The 23,893-nt window shown below is 45.8% G+C and overlaps 1 protein-coding gene across 4 annotated transcripts in view; it reads left to right on the top strand.

Moving 5' to 3' along the window:
- RASSF4 (Ras association domain family member 4) overlaps positions 1-23,893 on the top strand; it is a 134,826-nt gene that overhangs the window by 61,124 nt on the left and 49,809 nt on the right. For all 4 annotated transcript variants that reach the window (XM_038743837.1, XM_038743836.1, XM_038743835.1 and 1 more), the window contains one exon: positions 4,509-4,584. In XM_038743837.1, coding sequence (XP_038599765.1) covers positions 4,509-4,584 — 76 coding nt within the window. The remainder of the gene's footprint in view (positions 1-4,508; positions 4,585-23,893) is intronic.

The following is a 23,893-nucleotide window of genomic DNA, read 5'->3' as shown; positions in this document are numbered from 1 at the left end:
TCAATAAATATGATTGAATGAATGAATGTATTTCTTTTACTTGTACATATTTATTCCATTTATTTTATTTCGTTAATATGTTCTGTTCTGTTGTCTGTCTCTCTATGTGGCCAACTTGTACTTCCCAAGCGCTTAGGACAGTGCTCTGCACACAGTAAGCGCTCAATAAATATGATTGAATGAATGAATGTATTTCTTTTACTTGTACATATTTATTCCATTTATTTTATTGCATTAATATGTTCTGTTTTGTTGTCTGTCTCTCTGTGTGGCCAACTTGTACTTCCCAAGCGCTTAGGGCAGTGCTCTGCACACACAGTAAGCGCTCAATAAATACAATTGAATGAATGAATTTATTTATTTTCCTTGTACATATTTATTCCATTTATTTTATTTCGTTAATATGTTGTTGTGTTGTCTGTCTCTCTATGTGGCCAACTTGTAATTCCCAAGTGCTTAAGACAGTGCTCTGCACACAGTAAGCGCTCAATAAATACGATTGAATGAATGAATTTATTTATTTTACTTGTACATATTTATTCTACTTATTTTATTTTGTTAATATGTTCTGTTGTGTTGTCTGTCTCCCCCTTCTAGACTGTGAGCCCGCTGTTGGGTAGGGGCCGTCTCTGTATGTGTCCAACTTGTACTTCCCAAGCACTTAGGACAGTGCTCTGCACACAGTAAGCGCTCAATAAATACGATTGAATGAATAAATTTATTTATTTTACTTGTACATATTTATTCCCTTTATTTTATTTCATTAATATGTTCTGTTGTGTTGTCTGTCTCTCTATGTGGCCAACTTGTACTTCCCAAGAGCTTAGTAAAGTGCTCTGCACACAGTAAGCGCTCAATAAATATATTTGAATGAATGAATGAATGAATGATTACTAAACTTTAGGCTACTGATAGTCACTTCTCCCAGTACGTGTTTGCTAAGGACTGTGGATAAGGATTTATGCCATTAGATTTTTTTTTTAATTTTTCAACATTACAATCAATCAGTTGTATTTATTGAGCGCTTACTGTGTGCAGAGCACTGTACTAAGCACTTGGGAAGTACAAGTCAGCAACACATAGAGACAGTCCCTACCCAACAGCGGGCTCACAGTCTAGAACAAGTTTTACAGTGATGATTATAATTATGGTAATGGCATTTATTAAGCACTTACTATGTGCAAAGCACTGTTCTAAGCACTGGGGGGGATACAGGGTGATCAGGTTGTCCCACATGGGGCTGACAGTCTTAATCCCCATTTGACAGATGAGGGAACTGAGGCCCAGAGAAGTGAAGTGACTTGACCAAAGTCACACAGCTGACAAGTGGCGGAGCCGTGATTTGAACCCATGACCTCTGACTCCAAAGCCCGGGCTCTTTCCACTGAGCCCCGCAGTGATGAAACAAATGGGCTGATTGGTGTTGTTAAAGCCTTAAAGTTATGTTATGACTTTAGCTGATCTTCTGTCCTGAATTCAAGGACGCTGATTAGATGACTATTATATGTTGCCAATTTGTACTTCCCAAGCGCTTAGTACAGTGCTCTGCACACAGTAAGCGCTCAATAAATACGATTGATGATGATGATGATGATGACTCCTACGCCTCATTAGGCAACCCTATCTCAATCCACTGAGGAAACGCTTGGTCGCTGTAAAATCCCGCACCCTGCCCATTTTTCCGATAGCATCCCAGGTTTCCGTTACATTAGGATTGTTGCAATCAGTGATAATAATCCAAATAAATTCAGTCAGGACTATTGAATGAAAGAAACAGTGCTGCAGTAGATGGGCCGGGGCAGTAAAAGCACCAGAAATAACAGTAGTAATGACAATAATAAGTGCTTAGTATAGTGCTCTGCACATAGTAAGTGCTCAATAAATGCGATTGATGATAATAACGCTATTAAGCACTTTTTAAATAATGGCATTTATTAAACGCTTACTATGTGCCAATCACTGTTCTAAGCACTGGGGAGGCTATAAGGTGATCAGGTTGTCCCACGGGGGGCTCGCAGTCTTCATCCCCATTTGACAGATGAGGGAACTGAGGCACAGAGAAGTGAAATGACTTGCCCAAAGTCACACAGCTGACAATTGGCGGAGCTGGGATTTGAACCCATGACCTCTGACTCCAAAGCCCGGGCTCTTTCCACCGAGCCGTGCTACTTACTATGTGCCAGGCACTGTATTAAGCGTTGGGGTGGAGAAGCAGCGTGGCTTAGTGGAAAGATCACGGGTTTGGGAGTCAGAGGTCATGGGTTCTAATCCCGGCTCTGCCACTTTTCTGCTGTGTGACTTTGAGCAAGCCACTTGACTTCTCTGTGCCTCAGTTGCCTCGTCTGTAAAATGAGGAATAAGACTGTGAGTCCCACTTGGGACAACCCAGTGAGCTTGTATATATACCAGTGTTTAGAACAGTGCTCGGCACATAGTAAGCGCTTAACACATGCCATCATTTATGTTTATTTTCTAACCAAATTGGGTTGGATACAGTCACCACGTGGGGCTCACAGTCTTCATCCCCATTTTACAAATGAGGTAACAGGCACAGAGAAGCAAGAAGAGACTTGACCAAAGTCATAAAGCAGACAAGTGAAGGAACTGGGATTAGAATCCATATCCTTCTGAGTCCCAATCAATCAATCAATCAATCAGTCGTATTTATTGAGCGCTTACTGTGTGCAGAGCACTGTACTAAGCGCTTGGGAATTACAAGTTGGCAACATATAGAGACAGTCCCTACCCAACAGTGGGCTCACCAGGCCCCTGCTCTCTCCACTAGGCCATGGGAGCCGCTAGCGACTTAGGCCGAGTCTGCGCGTGAAAACCATTTTATTTATCTATTTTACTTGTACATATTTATTCTACTTATTTTATTTTGTTAATATGTTTTGTTTCATTCTCTGTCTCCCCCTTCTAGGCTGTGAGCCCACTGTTGGGTAGGGACCGTCTCTAGATGTTGCCAACTTGGACTTCCCAAGCGCTTAGTACAGTGCTCTGCACACAGTAAGCGCTCAATAAATGCGATTGAATGAATGGATGAATTCAGGCCCCAGGGTAGACTTGAGTCTCAGTGATTTAGCTATTTCTCTCAGACAGACTTATTTGCCGGAAATATTTGGCTAATTACAATATGAGCATGGGCCTGAGACTCAGAAGGCCCCAGACTGTAAACTCGTTGTGGGAAGGGAATGTGATTGTTTATTATTATATTGCACTCTGCAAAAGACAAAATGCAGCGCTCTGCACACTGTAAGTGCTCAATAAATACGATTGAATGAATGAATAATAATAATTGTGGTGTTTGTTAAGCGCTTACTAATCGTTCATTCATTCAATCATATTTATTGAGCGCTGACTGTGTGCAGAGCACTGTACTAAGCGCTTGGGAAGTACAAGTTGGCAACATACAGAGACGGTCCCTACCCAACAACGGGCTCACAGTCTAGCACTGTTCTATGCGCTGGGGTAGATACAAGATCATCAGGATGTCCCACCTGGGGATCACAGTCTTTATCCCCATTTTACAAATGAGGGAACTGAGGCCCAGAGACGTGAAGTGACTGGCCCAAGGTCACACAGCAGACAACTGGCGGAGCCGGGATTAGAACCCATGACTTTCTATCTCCCGGGCCCATCCACTAGACCATGATCTGAGAAGCAAATTAGAGAAGCAGCATGGCTCAATGGAAAGAACACGGGCTTTGGAGTCAGAGGTCATGGGTTCAAATCCCAGCTCTGCCAATTGTCAGCTGTGTGACTTTGGGCAAGTGACTTAACTTCTCTGTGCCTCAGTTCCCTCATCTGTAAAATGGGGATTAAGACTGTGAGCCCCACGTGGGACAACCTGATCACCTTGTATCCCTCCCAGTGCTTAGAAACAGTGCTTTGCACATAGTAAGCACTTTTTTTAGAGAAGCAGCGTGGCTCAGTGGAAAGAGCCCGGGCTTTGGAGTCAGAGGTCATGGGTTCGAATCCCTGCTCCATCACATGTCTGCCGTGTGACGTTGGGCAAGTCACTTAACTTCTCGGAGCCCCAGTTCCCTCATCTGTAAAATGAGGAGGATGACTGTGAGCCCCACGCGGGACAACCTGATCAACTTGTATCCCCCCCAGTTCTTAGAACAGTGCTTTGCACATAGTAAGCGCTTAACAAATGCCATTATTATTATTATTATTATCTGGGACCTAATTCTGGCGCCACTAGTTGTCTGCTGTGTGACCTCGGGCAAGTCACTTCACTTCTCTGAACCTCAGTTCCCTCATTTGTAAAATGGGGATTAAGACTGTGAGCCCCAGGTGGGACAGGGACTGTGTCCAACATGATTAGCTTGTATCTATCCCAGCGCTTAGTATAGTGTCTGGCACATAGTAAGCGCTTAACACATGCCATTAAAATAAATCAGAGTATTTGTAGGGTGTAATGATGCAGGCACTGTACAAATGAAGGCTTCTGCTCAGTCTGAGAGTGGAGGATTTATCGCATCTGTGTTTCCCTCCTGAAGGTCAGAGCTCTTATCTCTGTTGAAAACATACAACTGTTACCACGAAGGAAGAAGCTTCCAGCTGCGACACCGAGAGGTAAGAGTCTCCTCGGGATGTCTGCCACGTGGTGCTCATTCAGTCGTATTTATTGAGCGCTTACTGTGTGCAGAGCACTGTACTAAGCACTTGGGAAGTACAAGTTGGCAGCATAAGTCACATGGCGTGACTTAAGGGAGCCACAGCGGGCTTCGTTTCTGAGTTGTCCATGGAGGGGGCACTGAGCGTGGTGCATTTGGAGCCCCTTGGGGATGTCAAGGAAGCGCTTAGTACAGTACCTACTAAACGGCGTGGCCTAGAGGACAGAGCACAGGCCTGGGAGTTGGAAGGACCTTGATCCTGTTCATTCATTCATTCATTCATTCATTGAGTGCTTACTGTGTGCAGAACACTGTACTAAGCGCTTGGGAAGTACAAGTCATCATCATCATCAATCGTATTTATTGAGCGCTTACTGTGTGCACAGCACTGTACTAAGCGCTTGGGAAGTACAAGTCGGCAACACATAGAGACGGTCCCTACCCAACTGCGGGCTCACAGTCCAGAAGAAGCAGCTGCTTTAGAGAAGCAGCGTGGCTCAGTGAGAAGAGCCCGGGCTTGGGAGTGAGAGGTCACGGGTTCTAATCCCGGCTCCGCCACCTGTCAGCTGTGTGACTTTGGGCAAGTCACTTCACTTCTCTGGGCCTCAGTTACCTCATCTGGAAAATGGGGATTAAAAAGTGTGCGCCTCACGTGGGGCAACCTGACTACCTTGTAACCCCCCCCAGCGCTTAGAACAGTGCTTGGCACATAGTAAGCGCTTAACAAATTCATTCATTCATTCAATCGTATTTATTGGGCGCTTACTATGTGCAGAGCACTGTGCTAAGTGCTTGGGAAGTACAAGTTGGCAACATAGTACAAGTTATTATTATTATAGAATGGGGAGACAGACAACAAAAGAAAACATGTAGATAGGTGAAACAAAACATGTAGACAGGTGACATCCCCATTTTACAGATGAGGTAACTGAGGCACAGAGACGTTAAGCCACTTGCCCAAAGTCACACAGCAGACAAGCGGCGGAGCTGGGATTAGAACCCATGACCTCTGACTCCCAAGCTCGGGATCTTTCCACTAAGCCATGCTGGGTTGAGTGGAGGATAATGCCAAGGTTAGAGAAGCAGCATGGCTCAGTGGAAAGAGCATGCGCTTGGGAGTCAGAGGTCATGGGTTCGAATCCCTGATCCACCACTTGTCGGCTGTGTGACCCTGGGCAAGCCACTTCTCTGAGCCTCAGTTACCTCATCTGTAAAATGGGGATTAAGACTGTGAGCCCCACGTGAGACAACCTCATCACCTTGTATCCCCCCAGCGCTTAGAACAGTGCTTTGCACATAGTAAGCGCTTAACAAATACCATTATTATTATTATTATTATTATTATTATTATTATTAGACTTGTGAGACAGGAAGGAAGGTGGTGCTGGAGGGGAAGTTTCTGTAGAATCTTTGGTTGGTCTACAGTCCCAGCCTCATTGTGTGTACAATGTTGTTGTGCGTTCATCCTTAATGTTTGTTGTTTTCGGTTTTGCCTAGTTGTCTGGCCTTACAAAGCTTCAAAGAGAGACACTCCCTCCTTGCAAACAAATCTGTTTTCAGTTTAATTGACTCCCATTTTCAGCAGGAGTCAGCATTGTCTGAGGAATTGTTTGAGAGTCTTTCAAAGGCCCGGCCCATTTGGAGATCCTGCCTTCCCTCATTCTCCTCACGTGTCCCAGCTGTGTTCATTCGCTCAGTCATTCAATCATATTTATTGAGCGCTTTCTGTGTGCAGAGCACTGTACTAAGCACTTGTCTGTTCCACCGCTTGTCTGCGGTGTGACCTAATAAGAATGGTTTTGCCTAGTTGTCTGTCCTTACAAAGCTTCAAAGAGGGACACTCCCTCCTTGCAAACAAATCTGTTTCCAGTTAATTGACTCCCATTTTCAGCAGGAGTCAGCATCGTCTGAGGAATTGTTTGAGCGTCTTTCAAAAGCCCGGCCCATTGGAGATCCGTGGCTCAGTGGACAGAGCATGGGCTTTGGAGTCAGAGGTCGTGGGTTCGAATTCCGGCTCCGCCACATGTTGGCTGTGTGACCTTGGGCAAGTCACTTAACTTCTCAGAGTCTCAGTGACCTCATCTGTAAAATGGGGATGATGACTGTGAGCCCCACGCGGGACAATCTAATCACCTTGTATCCCCCCCAGCGCTTAGAACAGTGCTTTGCACATAGGAAGCGCTTAACAAATGCCATTATTATTATTATTATTATTATTATTATCCTGCCTTCCCTCATTCTCCTCACATGTCCCAGCAGTGTTCATTCGCTCGGTCATTCAACCATATTTATTGAGGGCTTTCTGTGTGCAGAGCACTGTACTAAGCGCTTGGGAAGTACAAGTTGGCAACATGTAGAGACAGTCCCTACCCAACAGTGGGCTCACAGTCTAAAAAGACACCGATCTACAGGTTTTGCTTTGTTGTCTGTCTCCCCCTTCTAGACTGTCGTTGGGAGCGGAGAGTGCGGGCTGGGCTGGAGAAGGAGAGAAGGGAGGTGAGGTAGGAGGGGGCGAGGGGATGGACGGCCTTGAAGATGAAGGTGAGGAGTTTCTGCCTGATGTGCAGATTGACTGGTAGCCACTGGAGATTTTTGAGGAGGGGAGTAACATGCCCAGAGCGTTTCTGGACAAAGACAATCTGGGCAGCAGCATGAAGTATGGATTGAAGTGGGGAGAGACATGAGGATGGGAGATCAGAGAGAAGGCTGATGCAGTAGTCCAGACGGGATAGGATGAGATCATGAATGAGCAGGGTAGCGGTATGGATGGAGAGGAAAGGGCGGATCTTGGCGATGTTGCGGAGCTGAGACCGGCAGGTTTTGGTGACGGCTCGGATGTGAGGGGTGAATGAGAGAGCGGAGTCGAGGATGACACCAAGGTTGCGGGCTTGTGAGACGGGAAGGATGGTAGTGCCGTCAACAGTGATGGGAAAGTCAGGGGGAGGGCAGGGTTTGGAAGGGAAGACAAGGAGTTCAGTCTTGGACATATTGAGTTTTAGGTGGCGGGCAGACATCCAGATGGAGATGTCCTGAAGGCAGGGGGAGATGGTAAGCGCTTAACAAGTACAATTATTATCACTGTAATTATTGGTTCATTACTCCCTTATAAACCTGTCCTTGTGGGGCCGCAGCTGTTTCTGCCCCCTGCCTCCCTCCCAAATACAGTCAGCCATACTTTTTGAGCACTTAGTTCATTCATTCATTCAGGCGTATTTATTGAGCGCTTACTGTGTGCAGGGCACTGTACTAAGCGCTTGGGAAGTACAAGTCGGCAACATATAGAGATGGACCCTACCCAACAACGGGCTCACAGTCTAGAAGGGGGAGACAGACAACAAAACAAAACATGTAGACAGGTGTCAAAATCACCAGAACAAATAGAATTAAAGCTAGATGCACATCATTAGCAAAATAAAAAGAATAGTAAATATGTACTAAACGTTTTCCAATGGTGGCAGAGCACTGTACTAAGTGCTTGGGAAAGGACAATGTAACAATAGAGCAAACACATTCCCTGCCCACAATGAGCTTACAATCTAGAGGGGGAGATAGACATTAATATAAAGTACAGATATGTACTTAAGTGGTGTAAGGCTGGGTGGGGGGGAGGCGTGAATTAAGGGAGCAAGTAGAGTGATGCAGAAGGGAAGCAGCGTGGCTCAGTGGAAGGAGCCTGGGCTTTGGAGTCAGAGGTCATGGGTTCGAATGCCGGCTCTGCCAATTGTCAGCTGTGTGACTTTGGGCAAGTCACTTAACTTCTCTGTGCCTCAGTTCCCTCATCTGTAAAATGTTGATGAAGACTGTGAGCCCCCGCTTGGGAACAACCTGATCACCTTGTAACTTCCCCAGTGATTAGAACAGTGTTTTGCACATAGTAAGCGCTTAACAAATATCATCATCATCAAGGGAGTAGGAGAAGAGGAAAGGAGGATTTAGTCAGGGAAGGCTTCTTGGAGGAGGCCATTACTAGCCATTACTACTGGACTGGCAAGTTTTTCTGAATGGCTGCTATCACTCTGCTTTAGCCCCTGGCCTTTCCCGGCACAGATAAACAGATAAACCGTAATTCCCACCCTACAATGAAATTGTGTCTCCAAAGCCTAAACTGATATAAATCAATCAGTCCATCGGTTAATCAGTGCTATTTGTTGAGTGTTTACTGTGTTCAGAACACAGCCCCGAGAGCCAAAAGGACCTGGGTTCTGATCCTGGCTCCACCACTCATCTGCATGGGCAAGTCACTTCACTACTCTGCCTCAGTTGCCTCATCTGTAAAATGGCGATTGAGACTGTGAGAAGACTGTGAATCCCATGTGAGACAGGGACTGTGTCCACCCTGATTAGCCTCTATCTACCCTAGTGCTTAGTACAGTGCCTGGCACATAGTAAGCGCTTGAGAAGCAGCGTGGCTCAGTGGAAAAGAGCCCGGGCTTTGGAGTCAGAGGTCATGGGTTCCAATCCCGGCTCCGCCAATTGTCAGCTGTGTGACTTTGGGCAAGTCACTTCACTTCTCTGGGCCTCAGTGACCTCGTCTGGTAAATGGGGATTTAGACTGTGAGCCTCCCATGGGGCAACCTGATCATCTTGTAACCTCCCCAGCGCTTGGAACAGTGCTTTGCACATAGTAAGCGCTTAACAAATGTCATCATCATTATTATTATTAACAAAACCATTAAAATCAATCAATCAATCAATCGTATTTATTGAGCGCGTACTGTGTGCAGATCACTGTACTGAGCGCTTGGGAAGTACAAGTTGGCAACATATAGAGACAGTCCCTACCCAACAGTGGGCTTACAGTCTAAAAGGGGGAGACAGAGAACAAAACCAAACATACTAACAAAATAAAATAGAATAGATATGTACAAGTAAAATAAATAGAGTAATAAATATGTACAAACATATATACATATATACATTAAAAGAAATAGAAAGGAAAAGCACTGTAATAAGCCCTTGGGAAAGTATAAAACAGTTAGTAGGCATGATCTCTGCACACAAGGAGCTTTCGGTCGATCGGGGAGACAAGTATTAAAATAAATTAGGGCTAAGTATGGATAAGTGCTGCGGGGCTGAGGATGAGGTGGAGAAGCAACGTGGCTTAGTGGAAAGAGCCCGGGCTTGGGAGTCGGAGATCATGGGTTCTAATCCTGCCTCTGCCCCTTGTCAGCTGTGTGACTTTGGGTAAGTCACTTTACTTCTCTGTGCCTCAGTTACCTCATCTGTAAAATGGGGATGAAGACTGTGAGCCCCACGTGGGACAACCTGCTTACCTTGTATCTACCCCAGCGCTAGGCATATAGTAAGCGCTTAACGAATACCATCATTATTCTTCTAGACCGTGAGCCCACTGTTGGGTAGGGACCGTCTCTATATGTTGCCAAATTGTACAGTGCTCTACACACAGTAAGCACTCAATAAATATGATTGAATGAATGAATGTATTTCTTTTACTTGTATATATTTATTCCATTTATTTTATTTCGTTAATATGTTCTGTTTTGTTGTCTGTCTGTCCATGTGGCCAACTTGTACTTCCCAAGCGCTTAGGACAGTGCTCTGCACACAGTAAGCACTCAGTAAATACGATTGAATTATTGTTATTATTATAACAAGTGCCTCAAGGGGTAAGATCCAAATGCAAGGGTGACACGGAGAGGGAATAGTATATCTCCAAGTGTGAGCCACGGACCTCTAGAGGTTGCAAAAATCTTGGGGCTAGGCAGAGCCCGGGCTTGGGAGTCAGAAGACTCGAGTTCGAATCCCAGTTTGCCACTGGCCCTGCTGAATGACCTTGGACGAATCATTCCACCTCTCTGTCAGCCCCTTTATCAGTCATTTTGATTTTGCGCCTACTTTGTGCAAAACACTGTCCACTTGAGTCCAACAAATGAGACGCAATCCCTGCTGATACGGAGCTCACAGTCTCGGCTTCCTCACCTGTGAAATGGGGCTAAGGTACCCGTTCTCTGTGCCGCTTCCATGATATGCCCCATCAATCAATCAATCGTATTTATTGAGCGCTTACTATGTGCAGAGCACTGTACTAAGCGCTTGATATGCCCCATGCAGGGCAGGGACTGTGCTGATCTGATTTCCCTATAACTGCCCCATCCTTGAGCCTTAGCTCAGTGCTTGGCTCGTGGTAAGTGCTGAAAAAAGTCCACAACCATCATCATCATCATCAATCGTATTTATTGAGCGCTTACTGTGTGCAGAGCACTGTACTAAGCGCTTGGGAAGTACAAGTTGGCAACACACAGAGACAGTTCCTACCCAACAGTGGGCTCACAGTCTAAAAGGGGGAGACAGAGAACAAAACCAAACATATTAACAAAATAAAATAAATGGATAAATAAAATAAATAAAATAAATAAATAAATAAATAAACCAAGTAACTTTATAACTTTATTGCCGCTACCCCTCATTGGAGGCCTTCCCACTGTCGCAGGAAATAAATGATCACTACTGCAATGATAGTCGTATTTCTTCAGAAGCAGCGTGGTTCAGTGGAAAGAGCCCGGGCTTTGGAGTCAGAGGTCATGGGTTCTAATCCCGGCTCCTCCACTTGTCAGCTGTGTGACTTTGGGCAAGTCACTTAACCTCTCTGGGCCTCAGTTACCTCATCTGTAAAATGGGGATTCAGACTGTGAGCCCCACATGGGACAACCTGATCACCTTGTATCCCCCTGCGCTTAGAACAGTGCTTCGCACCTAGTAAGCGCTTAACAAATGCCAACATTATAGAGAAGCTGCGTGGCTCACTGGAAAGAGCCCGGGCTTGGGAGTCAGAGGTCATGGGTTCGAATTCCGGCTCTGCCACATGTCTGCTGTGTGACCTTGGGCAAGCCACTTCTCTGAGCCTCAGTTATCTCATCTGTAAAATGGGGATTAAGATTGTGAGCCTCAAGTGGGACAACCTGATCACCTTGTATCCCCCACAGTGCTTTACACATAGTAAGCACTTAACAAATGCCATCCTTATTATTATTATTACTGTATTCCAAGTGCTGTGGTAGATCCAACATGATCAGTTGGGACCCAGTCCCTGTCCCACATTGGGTTCACAGTCATCATCAATCATATTTATTGAGTGCTTACTATGTGCAGAGCACTGTACTAAGCGCTTGGGAAGGTGAGGCCCAGAGAAGTGACGTTCCCAAGCGCTTAGTACAGTGCTCTGCACACAGTAAGCGCTCAATAAATACGATTGATTGATTGATTGAAGTGACTTGCCTAAAGTCACATAAGCAAATGGCAGAACTGGGATTAGTATCAATCATTCATTCATTCAATCATATTTATTGAGCACTTACTGTGTGCAGAGCACTGTACTAAGCGCTTAATCAGTCAATCAATCAGCTAATGGTATGTGACTTTGTGCAGAGCACTGTATTGAGTGTTTAGCCCTAGACTACTACTGCTACTAATAATAATAATGGCATTTGTTAGAACTATGTGAGAAGCACTGCTCTAAGCGCTGGGGGGGATACAAGGTGATCAGGTTGTCCCGGCTCACAATCTTAATCCCCATTTTACAGATGAGGGAACTGAGGCCCAGAGAAGTGAAGTGACTTGCCTAAAGTCACACAGCTGACAAGTGACAGAGCCGGGATTGGAACCCAGGTCCTCTTTCTCCCGGGACTGTAATCTTTCCACTGGGCCGCACTTCCTTAGTTGTTAGATGTTGCCCCGTAGACGGTTAATATTCAGTTAATTAATCAGTGGTATTTATTGAGTACCTACTGTGGGTAGAGAACCGTTCTGAGCCCTTGGAAGAGCAGCAAACGTGATCTCTGCCCCTTAGAAGTTTATAATCTAGCGGTCAGTATCCGAAGGGCTTTGAAGATGGGAGGAGCCGTGATCCGTTGGCTGAGAAGACGGGAGGGAATTCCAGGCCAAAGGAAAAGCCTGGGCAAGGTTTGACTTTGGGAGTGGCGAGAGCCAGGCTCGGGACTAGCTTGGTTTGAGAAGCCCGGCAGTTGAAGAAAGGTAATCAATCATTGGTATTTACTGAGTATTTACTATGTGCAGAGCACTGTACTAAGTGTTTGGGAAAGTGCTACGACACAGTTGGTAGACACTTTCTTTGCCCACGACAAGCTGAAAGCTAGAAGGGGAGGCAGACGTGAATATGAATGAGCAAATTACAGCTGTGTACATAAGTTCAGCGCTTAGAACAATCAATCAATCAATCAATCGTATTTATTGAGCGCTTACTATGTGCAGAGCACTGTACTAAGCGCTTGGGAAGTACAAATTGGCATCACATAGAGACAGTCCCTACCCAACAGTGGGCTCACAGTCTAAAAGGGGGAGACAGAGAACAGAACCAAACATACCAACAAAATAAAATAAGTAGGATAGAAATGTACAAGTAAAATAAATAAATAGAGTAATAAATATGTACAACCATATATACATATATACAGGTGCTGTGGGGAAGGGAAGGAGGTAAGACGGGGGGATGGAGAGGGGGACGAGGGGGAGAGGAAAGAAGGGGCTCAGTCTGGGAAGGCCTCCTGGAGGAGGTGAGCTCTCAGCAGGGCCTTGAAGGGAGGAAGAGAGCTAGCTTGGCGGATGGGCAGAGGGAGGGCATTCCAGGCCCGGGGGATGACGTGGGCCGGGGGTCGATGGCGGGACAGGCGAGAGCGAGGTACAGTGAGGAGATTAGTGGTGGAGGAGCGGAGGGTGCGGGCTGGGCAGTAGAAGGAGAGAAGGGAGGTGAGGTAGGAGGGGGCGAGGTGATGGACAGCCTTGAAGCCCAGGGTGAGGAGTTTCTGCCTGATGCGCAGATTGATCGGTAGCCATTGGAGGTTTTTGAGGAGGGGAGTGATATGTCCAGAGCGTTTCTGGACAAAGATAATCCGGGCAGCAGCATGAAGTATGGATTGAAGTGGAGAGAGACACGAGGATGGGAGATCAGAGAGAAGGCTAGTGCAGTAGTCCAGACGGGATAGGATGAGAGCTTGAATTAGCAGGGTAGCGGTTTGGATGGAGAGGAAAGGGCGGATCTTGGCAGTGTTGCGGAGCTGAGACCGGCAGGTTTTGGTGACGGCTTGGATGTGAGGGGTGAATGAGAGAGCGGGGTCGAGGATGACACCAAGGTTGCAGGCTTGTGAGATGGGAAGGATGGTAGTGCCGTCAACAGAGATGGGAAAGTCAGGGAGAGGACAAGGTTTGGGAGGGAAGACAAGGAGCTCAGTCTTCGACATGTTGAGCTTTAGGTGGCGGGCGGACATCCAGATGGAGATGTCCTGAAGGCAGGAGGAGATGCGAGCCTGGAGGGAGGGGGAGACAGCAGGGGCAGAGATGTAGATCTGGGTGTCATCAGCGTAGAGATGATAGTTGAAGCCGTGGGAGCGAACGAGATCACCAAGGGAGTGAGTGTAGATTGAGAGCAGAAGGGGACCAAGCACTGAACCTTGGGGAACCCCCACAGTAAGAGGATGGGAGGGGGAGGAGGAGCCTGCAAAAGAGACTGAGAAAGAACGACCGGAGAGATAAGAGGAGAACCAGGAGAGGACGGAGTCTGTGAAGCCAAGGTCAGATAACGTGTGGAGGAGAAGGGGGTGGTCCACAGTGTCAAAGGCAGCTGAGAGGTCGAGGAGGATTAGGACAGAGTAGGAGCCGTTGGATTTGGCAAGCAGCAGGTCATTGGTGACCTTTGAGAGAACAGTGCTTTGCACATAGTAAGCGCTTAACAAATGCCAATTATTATTATTATTAAGTGTGATGGGGGCTGAGGGAGGAGTGAATAAAAGGTACCAAACCAAGGGCAGGCATAGATTTCCCAAAGTTGCTGAAATTGGGTTTAAAGTGTGCCCCAGCCCTTTGAAAGTCCTCTGAAAACCAAACATAGAAATAATGAGGCATTTGGTGAACATTTCTTATGGAGAAGCAGTGTGGCTCAGTGGGAAGAGCCCAGGTTTTGGAGTCAGAGGTCAGGGGTTCAAATCCCGGCTCCACCAATTGGCAGCTGTGTGACTTTGGGCAAGTCACTTGGCTTCTCTGGGCCTCAGTTCCCTCATCTGTAAAATGGGGATTCAGACTGTGAGCCCCCTGTGGGACAACCTGATGACCTTGTAACCTCCCCAGTGCTTAGAACAGTGCTTTACACATAATAAGCACTTAATAAATATTATTATTATTATTATTATTATTATTATTATTATTATTATTATTATTATTATTATTATTACCAGGCACTGTTCTAAGCCCCCGGGGTGGATACAAACAAATAGCTCATTGTTGGCAGGGAATGTGCCTGCTGATTGTTTTATTCATTCAAGCATATTTATTGAGCACTTACTATGTGCAGAGCACTGGACTAAGCACTTGGGAAAGTACAATGCAACAATAGTCACATTCCCTCTCCACACTCCCCAGCATATAGTACAGTGCTCTGCACACAGTAAGCGTTCAGTAAATGTGATAAAATGAACAAATGAATGAGTTAAAGTCCCTGTCCCACATGGGGCTCACAGTCTTAAGAATCATAATAATAATGATGGCATTTATTAAGTGCTTACTATGTGCAAAGCACTGTTCTAAGCACTGGGGAGGTTACCAGGTGATCAGGTTGTCCCACGGGGGGGCTCACAGTCTTCATCCCCATTTTCCAGATGAGGTCACTGAGGCCCAGAGAAGTGAAGTGACTTGCCCAAAGTCACATAGCTGACAATTGGCAGAGCCGGGATTTGAACCCATGACCTCTGACTCCAAAGCCCGGGCTCTTTCCACTGAGCCACACTGCTTCTCAGCGTGGTGAGGATGGAAGGATGGTGGTGCCATCTACAGTGATGGGGAAGTCACAGGGAGGACAGGGTTTGATGGGGAAAAAAATGTTGGTGTTTGTTATGTGCTTACTATGTGCTAGACACTGTAATAACTGGGGTGGATACAAGAAAATTGTATGTGCTTACTGTGTGCTAGACACTGTAATAACTGGGGTGGATACAAGAAAATTGTTTGTACATATTTATTACTCTATTTTATTTGTACATATTTATTCAATTTATTTTATTTTGTTAATATGTTTTGTTTTGTTGTCTGTCTCCCCCTTCTAGACTGTGAGCCCACTGTTGGGTAGGGACCGTCTCTATATGTTGCCAACTTGGACTTCCCAAGCGCTTAGTACAGTGCTCTGCACACAGTAAGCCCTCAATAAATATGAATGAATGAATGAATGAATGAAGAAAATTGGGCTGGGCACAGCCCCTGCCCCACGTGGGGCTTTCAGTCCCAATCTCCATTTTACAGATGAGGTAACATAGGCCCAGAGAAGTGAAGTGACTTGCCTAAGGTCACACAGCAGGCAAGTGGCAGAGCCAGAATTAGAACGCATGACCTTCTGACTCCCAGGGCCCAGTCTCTGTCCACTCTGCCATGCTGCTTCCTAAGACGATAAGAAGTTCTGTTTTAGACGTGTTGAGTTTGAGGTGACGGGGAGGACACCCAAGGAGAGATGTCTTGAAGGCAGGAGGGGATGTGAGACTGCAGAGAGGGAGAGAGATCGGAGCTGGAGATGGAGATTTGGGAATCATCAATCAATCAATCAATCAATCGTATTTATTGAGCATTTACTGTGTGCAGAGCACTGTGCTAAGCGCTTGGGAAGTACAAGTTGGCAACATATAGAGACAGTCCCTACCCAACAGTGGGCTCACAGTCTAAAAGGGGGAGACAGAGAACAAAACCAAACATACTAACCAAATAAAATAAATAGAATCGATATGTACAAGTAAAATAAATAAATAAATAAATAAATAGATAGATAGATAGAGTAATAAATATGTACAAACATATATGCATATATACAGGTGCTGTGGGGAAGGGAAGGAGGTAAGATGGGGGATGGAGAGGGGGACGAGGGGTAGAGGAAGGAAGGGGTTCAGTCTGGGAAGGCCTCCCGGAGGAGGTGAGCTCTCAGTAGGGCCTTGAAGGGAGCATAGAGGTGGTAGTTGAGGCCATGGAAGGAAATGAGTTTTCCAAGGATGTGGGTGTAGATGGAGGAATAGAAGGCTGTGCAGGCTAGGAAACCTTTGGAAAAGTCCCTAAACTTCCTCGTGCCAGATTCGTCATCGGCGGAATGGGGATTCAGTCCCGGCTCCGCCCTCCCACTTCCTTATTATTATTATTAATCGTATTTATTGAGCGCTTACTGTGTGCAGAGCACTGTACTAAGCACTTGGGAAGTACAAGTTGGCAACATATAGAGACAGTCCCTACCCAATAGTGAGGTCACAGTAAAACTTCCTCTCCCCCTCCTCCCCCTTCCAATCCCCCCCGCCTTATCTCCTTCCCCTCCCCACAACACCTGTATACATGTTTATACGGATTTATTACTCTATTTATTTATTTTGTACATATTTATTCTATTTATTTTATTTTGTTAATATGTTTGATTTTTTTGTGTCTCCCCCTTCTAGACTGTGAGCCCGCTGTTGGGTAAGGACCGTCTCTAGATGTTGCCAACTTGGACTTCCCAAGCGCTTAGTACAGTGCTCTGCACACAGTAAGCGCTCAATAAATACGATTGAATAAATGAATGAATGAATGAATGAATGAATGAATGAATGAATGAATGAGACCATGAGCCCCATGAGGGACAGGAACTGTGTCTGACCTGATATGTGCCTCAATGCTCAGTGCAGTGCTTGGCTCATGGTAAGCACTTAACAATCATTATTATTTATTAGCAGTACTGGTAATATCCAGTTGCAGGCCACAGCATAGTGTAGTGGATATAATAATCATAATAATGATGGTATTTCAATCAATCGTATTTATTGAGCACTTACTGTGTGCAGAGCGCTATTTGTTAAGTGCTTACTATGTGCCAAACACTGTTCTAAGCGCTGAGGAGGTTACAAGGTGATCAGGCTGTCCCACGGGAGGCTCACAGTTTTAATCCCCATTTTACAGATGAGGTAACTGAGGCACAGGGAATTTTAAGTGACGTGCCCAAAGTCACACAGCTGACAGTTGGTGGAGCCGGAATTTGAACCCATGACCTAGCCTGGGGATCAGAAGGCCATGGGTTCTAATCCCGGCTCCGCCACTTGTCTGCAGTGTGACCTTGGGCAAGTCACTTCATTTCTCTGTGCTTCAGCTATCTGTAAAATGTAAGACCTTGAGCAAGAAGCAACATGGCTCAATGGAAAGAGCCTGGGCTTGGGAGTCAGAGGTCATGGGTTCAAATTCAGTCATTCATTCCATCGTATTCATTGAGCACTTACTGTGTGCAGAGCACTGTACTAAGCGCTTGGGAAGTACAGGTTGGCAACACCTAGAGACGGTCCCTAAAATCCCAGCCCTGCCAATTGTCAGCTGTGTGACTTTGGGCAAGTCACTTAACTTCTCTGGGCCTCAGCTATCTCATCTGTAAAATGGGGGTGAAGGCTGTGAGCCCCACGTGGGGCAACCTGATCACCTTGTATCCTCCCCAGCACTTAGAACAGTGCTTAGCACATAGTAAGCACTTAACAGATGCCATTATTATTATTATTCTCCGTGCCTCATTTACCTCATGTGTAATATGGGGATTGAAACCTCGAGTCCCATGTGGGACGAGACTGTGACCAACCCGATTTGCTTATATCATCATCATCAATCGTATTTATTGAGCACTTACTGTGTGCAGAGCACTGTACTAAGCGCTTGGGAACTACAAGTTGGCAACCCCAGCGCTTAGTACAATGCCTGGCATGTAGTAAGCGCTTACCAAATACCATCATTGTAATAATAATGATGATATTGACAAGGGCTTTTGTTGACTTTGGCTGTTTCACACAGTGAAGCCCCTTCAGGAAAGCAGTTTGAGCTGGAAAATGTCCCCGGGTGTGTGGAGAGTTGGGGTCCGGGGGAGGCCCTGATCCCTGTTTGGCCTCCTCCAGGGTTTGCACCAAGAACTGCGGCGTTCAGCTGGGGAAAGGTAGAACTTTAAGCGCTTAGTACAGTGCTCTGCGCACAGTAAGCGCTCAGCAAATACGACTGAAGGAATGAATTGAACCGGTTTCCAGATATCCCGGCTCCGCCAATTGTCAGTTGTGTGACTTTGGGCTTAACCTAACTTCTCCGTGCCTCAGTTACCTCATCTTTAAAATGGGGATTATGACTGGGAGCCCCACGTGGGGCAAACTGATCACCTTGTATCTCCCCAGTGCTTAGAACAGTGCTTTGCACATAGTAAGCACTTAATAAATGCTATTATTATTATTATTATTATTATTATTATTATCATTGTTATCATTATTATTATTATTATTCTCCGTGCCTAAGTTACCTCATCTGTAAAATGGGGATTATGACTGGGAGCCCCATGTGGGACAACCTGATCACCTTGTATCCCCCCAGTGCTTAGAACAATGCTTTGCACATAATAAGCGCTTAATAAATGCTATAATAATAATAATAATAATAATAATTATTATTATTATTATTATTATTATTATTATCATTATTCTCCGTGCCTAAGTTACCTCATCTGTAAAATGGGGATTATGACTGGGAGCCCCATGTGGGACAACCTGATCACCTTGTATCCCCCCAGTGCTTAGAACAATGCTTTGCACATAATAAGCGCTTAATAAATGCTATAATAATAATAATAATAATAATAATAATAATTATTATTATTATTATTATTATTATTATTATCATTATTCTCCGTGCCTCAGTTACCTCATCTGTAAAATGGGGATTATGACTGGGAGCCCCACGTGGGACAACCTGATCACCTTGTATCCCCCCAGCGCTTAGAACAGTGCTTTGCACATAGTAAGTGCTTAAGAAATGCCATTTATTATTATTATTATTATTATTATTATTAATATCATTATTATTATTATTATATGTAACTTGGCTTTTCACTGGGCTCTGGGCCTTCTTTAGGAGACTGCTGCCCCCTCCTGGCTTCAGGTGGAATTACGAAGTGGTTTAGATTAGGTAGATCCAAGTAATAATAATAATAATAATAATAATAATAATAATAATGGTATTTCTTAAGCACTTACTATGTGCCAGGCACTCTACTAAGCACTGGGGTAGACACAACAAATTGCGTTGGACACAATCCCTGTCCCACGGGGGCTCACTGTCCCAATCCCCATATTACAGATAAGGCAACCGAGGCACGGAGAAGTGACTTAATAATGATAATAATGATGATGGTATTTGTTAATAATAATAATGATGGCATTTGTCAAGCGCTTACTGTGTGCCAAGCACTGTACTAAGCGCTGAGGGGGATACAGGGTGATCAGGCTGTCCCACGTGGGGCTGACAGTCTTAATCCCCATTTTACAGATGAGGGAACTGAGGCTCAGAGAAGTTAAGTGACTTGCCCAAGGTCACACAGCAGACATGTGGCGGAGCCGGGATTAGAATCCACGACCTCTGACTCTCAAGCCCGGGCTCTTTCCACTGAGCCACGCTGTTAAGCGCTGACTATGTGCCAAGCACTGTTCTAAGCACTCAGGGTGACACAGCAGACAAGTGGCGGAGCCGGAATTAGAACCCATGACCTTCTGACTCCGAGGCCTGGGTTCTAAGAGAAGCAGTGTGGCTCAGTGGAAAGAGCATGCGCTTGGGAGTCAGAGGTCATGGGTTCGAATTCCAGCCCCGCCACTTTGGCAAGTCACTCGCTTCACTTCTCTGGGCCTCAGTTACCTTATCTGTAAAATGGGGATTAAGATTGTGAGCCCCACATGGGACAACCTGATCACCTTGTATCTTCCCCAGCGCTTAGAAAAGTGCTTTGCACACAGCAAGCGCCTAACAAATACCAAAATTATTATTATTGTTGTTATTATTATTATCTACCCAGGATGTTTCCCTTCCCTCCTTCCCAAAAACTGGTTCCCTCTTTCCTGTGCGTCTTCTTCCATTCGGGGGCTATTGTGCTCTGTAGAAAGAAAGCTGCTACTGTCGTTAGGGCAGTGATAAACACCATGGCTTCTGTCGTGGCGCTCATTTTTGCTAGTTTGGGGCGGTTTTGGGGTGGACAAGAATCCTTTCAGCATTGGATCCCGTGTCCCCAGGATCAGAAGCTCCTTTGAATTCGAATCAGTCAGTCGCCAGCGCGGGAGAGCGTGCGGGGCCCTCATCAGCGTGGCTCGGTGGAAAAAGCCCGGGCTTTGGAGTCAGAGGTCATGGGTTCGAACCCCGGCTCTGCCCATTGTCGGCTGTGTGACTTTGGGCCGGTCGCTTCACTTCTCTGGGCCTCAGTTCCCTCATCTGTAAAATGGGATTAAAATTGTGAGCCCCCGGGGGACAACCTGATCACCTTGTAACCTCCCCAGTGCTTAGAACAATGCTTTGCACATAGTAAATGCTTAACAAATACCAACATTATTATTATTATTATTATTATTATTCTCTGGGCCTCAGTTTCCTCATCTGGAAAACAGGGATGAAGACTGTGAGCCTCCTGTGGGACAACCTGATCACCTTGTAACCTCCCCAGCGCTTAGAACAGTGCTGTGCACACAGTAAGCGCTTAATAAATGCTATCATTATTATTATTCTCTGGGCCTCACTTCCCTCATCTGTAAAATGGGGATGAAGACTGTTAGCCTCCTGTGGGACAACCTGATCACCTTGGAACCTCCCCAGCGCTTAGAACAGTGCTTTGCACACAGTAAGCGCTTAATAAATGCTATCATTAATCAATCAATCAATCAATCAATCAATCGTATTTATTGAGCGCTTACTATGCGCAGAGCACTGTACTAAGCGCTTGGGAAGTACAAATTGGCAACACATAGAGACAGTCCCTACCCAACAGTGGGATCATTATTATTATTATTATTCTCTGGGCCTCAGTTCCCTCATCTGGGAAATGGGGATGAAGACTGTGAGCTTCCTGTGGGACAACCTGATCGCCTTGTGGCCTCCCCGGCGCTTGGAACAGTGCTGTGCACACAGTAAGCGCTTAATAAATGCTATCATTATTATTATTCTCTGGGCCTCACTTCCCTCATCTGTAAAATGGGGATGAAGACTGTTAGCCTCCTGTGGGACAACCTGATCACCTTGGAACCTCCCCAGCGCTTAGAACAGTGCTTTGCACACAGTAAGCGCTTAATAAATGCTATCGTTATTATTATTCTCTGGGCCTCACTTCCCTCATCTGTAAAATGGGGATGAAGACTGTTAGCCTCCTGTGGGACAACCTGATCACCTTGGAACCTCCCCAGTGCTTCGAACAGTGCTTTGCACACAGTAAGCGCTTAATAAATGCTATCATTATTATTATTATTCTCTGGGCCTCAGATCCCTCATCTGTAAAATGGGGATGAAGACTGTCAGCCCCCCGTGGGACAACCTGATCACCTTGTAACCTCCCCAGCAGTTAGAACAGTGCTTTGCACATAGTAAGCGCTTAATAAATGTTGTTATTATTATTATTATTATTATTATTATTATTATTATTATTATTATTATTATTATTATTTATTGAGCGTTTACTGGGTCCAGAGCACTGTACTAAGCCTTTCGGGGAGTGCAGTACAACAATAAACGGACACATTCCCTGCCCACATGTGCCCTTATCACAGTTCTCCAGACAACTCAAAGCTCCTGACAGATGACTCACTTGTTCTGATAATGGCTCCCTTCCCTGGGGAGTGAGATCATCATCATCAATCGTATTTATTGAGCGCTTACTATGTGCAGAGCACTGTACTAAGCGCTTGGGAAGTACAAATTGGCAACATATAGAGACAGTCCCTACCCAACAGTGGGCTCACAGTCTAAAAGGGGGAGACAGAGAACAAAACCAAACATACTAACAAAACAAAATAAATAGAATAGATATGTACAAATAAAATAAATAAATAAATAAATAGAGTAAAAAAATATGTACAAACATATATAAATATATACAGGTGCTGTGGGGAAGGGAAGGAGGTACGATGGGGAGGATGGAGAGGGGGACGAGGGGGAGAGGAAGGAAGGGGCTCAGTCTGGGATGGGAAGCGTTTCTGCTGGAACCTCTTTGGTTGACATGGGAATAGAGGGGTGGGGGAGAGAAGCAGCGTGGCTCAGTGGAAAGAGCCCGGGCTTTGGAGTCAGAGGTCATGGGTTCGAATCCCAGCTCCACCGCTTGTCAGCTGTGTGACTTTGGACAAGTGGCTTCACTTCTCTGTGCCTCAGTTCCCTCATCTGTCAAATGGGGATGAAGACTGTGAGCCCCTCATCGGACAACCCGATCACCTTGTATTCTCCCCAGCGCTTAGAACCGTGCTTTGCATTCATTCATTCATTCAGTCGTATTTATTGAGCCCTTACTGTGTGCAGAGCACTGTGCTAAGTGCTTGGGAAGTACACACAGTAAGCGCTTAACAAATACCAAAATAATAAAAAAAAGAGAGAGGGAGAGGGAAAGGAGGAGAGAGACGGAAGAGGCTGGTGGGGGGACAGGGGAGGGAAGAAAGTGAGAATGAGAATGCATTGACTCGGGGCAGAGTGTTATTAGCCAATTTCTTTGACTGTAATGCTGAGTGATAACTAGCAGGCTGTACAATCAATCAGGAGCGTTTATTTATTCATTCACTCAATCGTATTTATTGAGTGCTTACTGTGTGCAGAGCACTGTACTAAGCGCTTAAGAAGTCCAAGTTGGCAACATCTAGAGACGGTCCCTACCCAACAGCGGGCTCACAGTCTAGAAGGGGGAGACAGACAACAAAGCATACTAATGAAATAAATAGAATAGTAAATATGTACAAGAAAAATAAATAGAGTAATAAATCTGTACAAACATACATACAGGGGCTGTGGGGAGGGGAAGGAGGTAGGGCGGGGGGATGGGGAGGGGGAGAGGAAAAAGGGGCTCAGTGTGGGAAGGCCTCCTGGAGGAGGTGAGCTCTCAGTAGGGCTTTGAAGGGAGGAAGAGAGCTAGCTTGGCAGATGGGCAGAGGGAGGGCATTCAGGCCAGGGGGAGGATGTGGGCGGGGGATCGATGGCGGAACAGGCAAGAACGAGGCCTAATGGTGAGGAGATTAGCAGCAGAGGGTGAGGGCTGGGCTGGAGAAGGAGAGAAGGGAGGTGAGGAAGGAGGGGGCGAGGGGATGGACAGCCTTGAAGCCCAGGGTGAGGAGTTTTTGCTTGATGCGTAGGTTGATTGGTAGCCACTGGAGATTTTTGAGGAGGGGAGTAACATGCCCAGAGCGTTTCTGCAAAAAGACGATCCGGGCAGCGGCGTGAAGTATGGATTGAAGTGGGGAGAAACAGGAGGATGGGAGATCGGAGAGGAGGCTGAT

The sequence above is a fragment of the Tachyglossus aculeatus genome, chromosome 3, assembly GCF_015852505.1.
Source record: "Tachyglossus aculeatus isolate mTacAcu1 chromosome 3, mTacAcu1.pri, whole genome shotgun sequence".
NCBI lineage: Eukaryota > Metazoa > Chordata > Mammalia > Monotremata > Tachyglossidae > Tachyglossus > Tachyglossus aculeatus.
The sequence above is the reverse complement of the archived record's forward strand: the minus strand, read 5'-3'. Positions and strand labels throughout refer to the sequence as shown.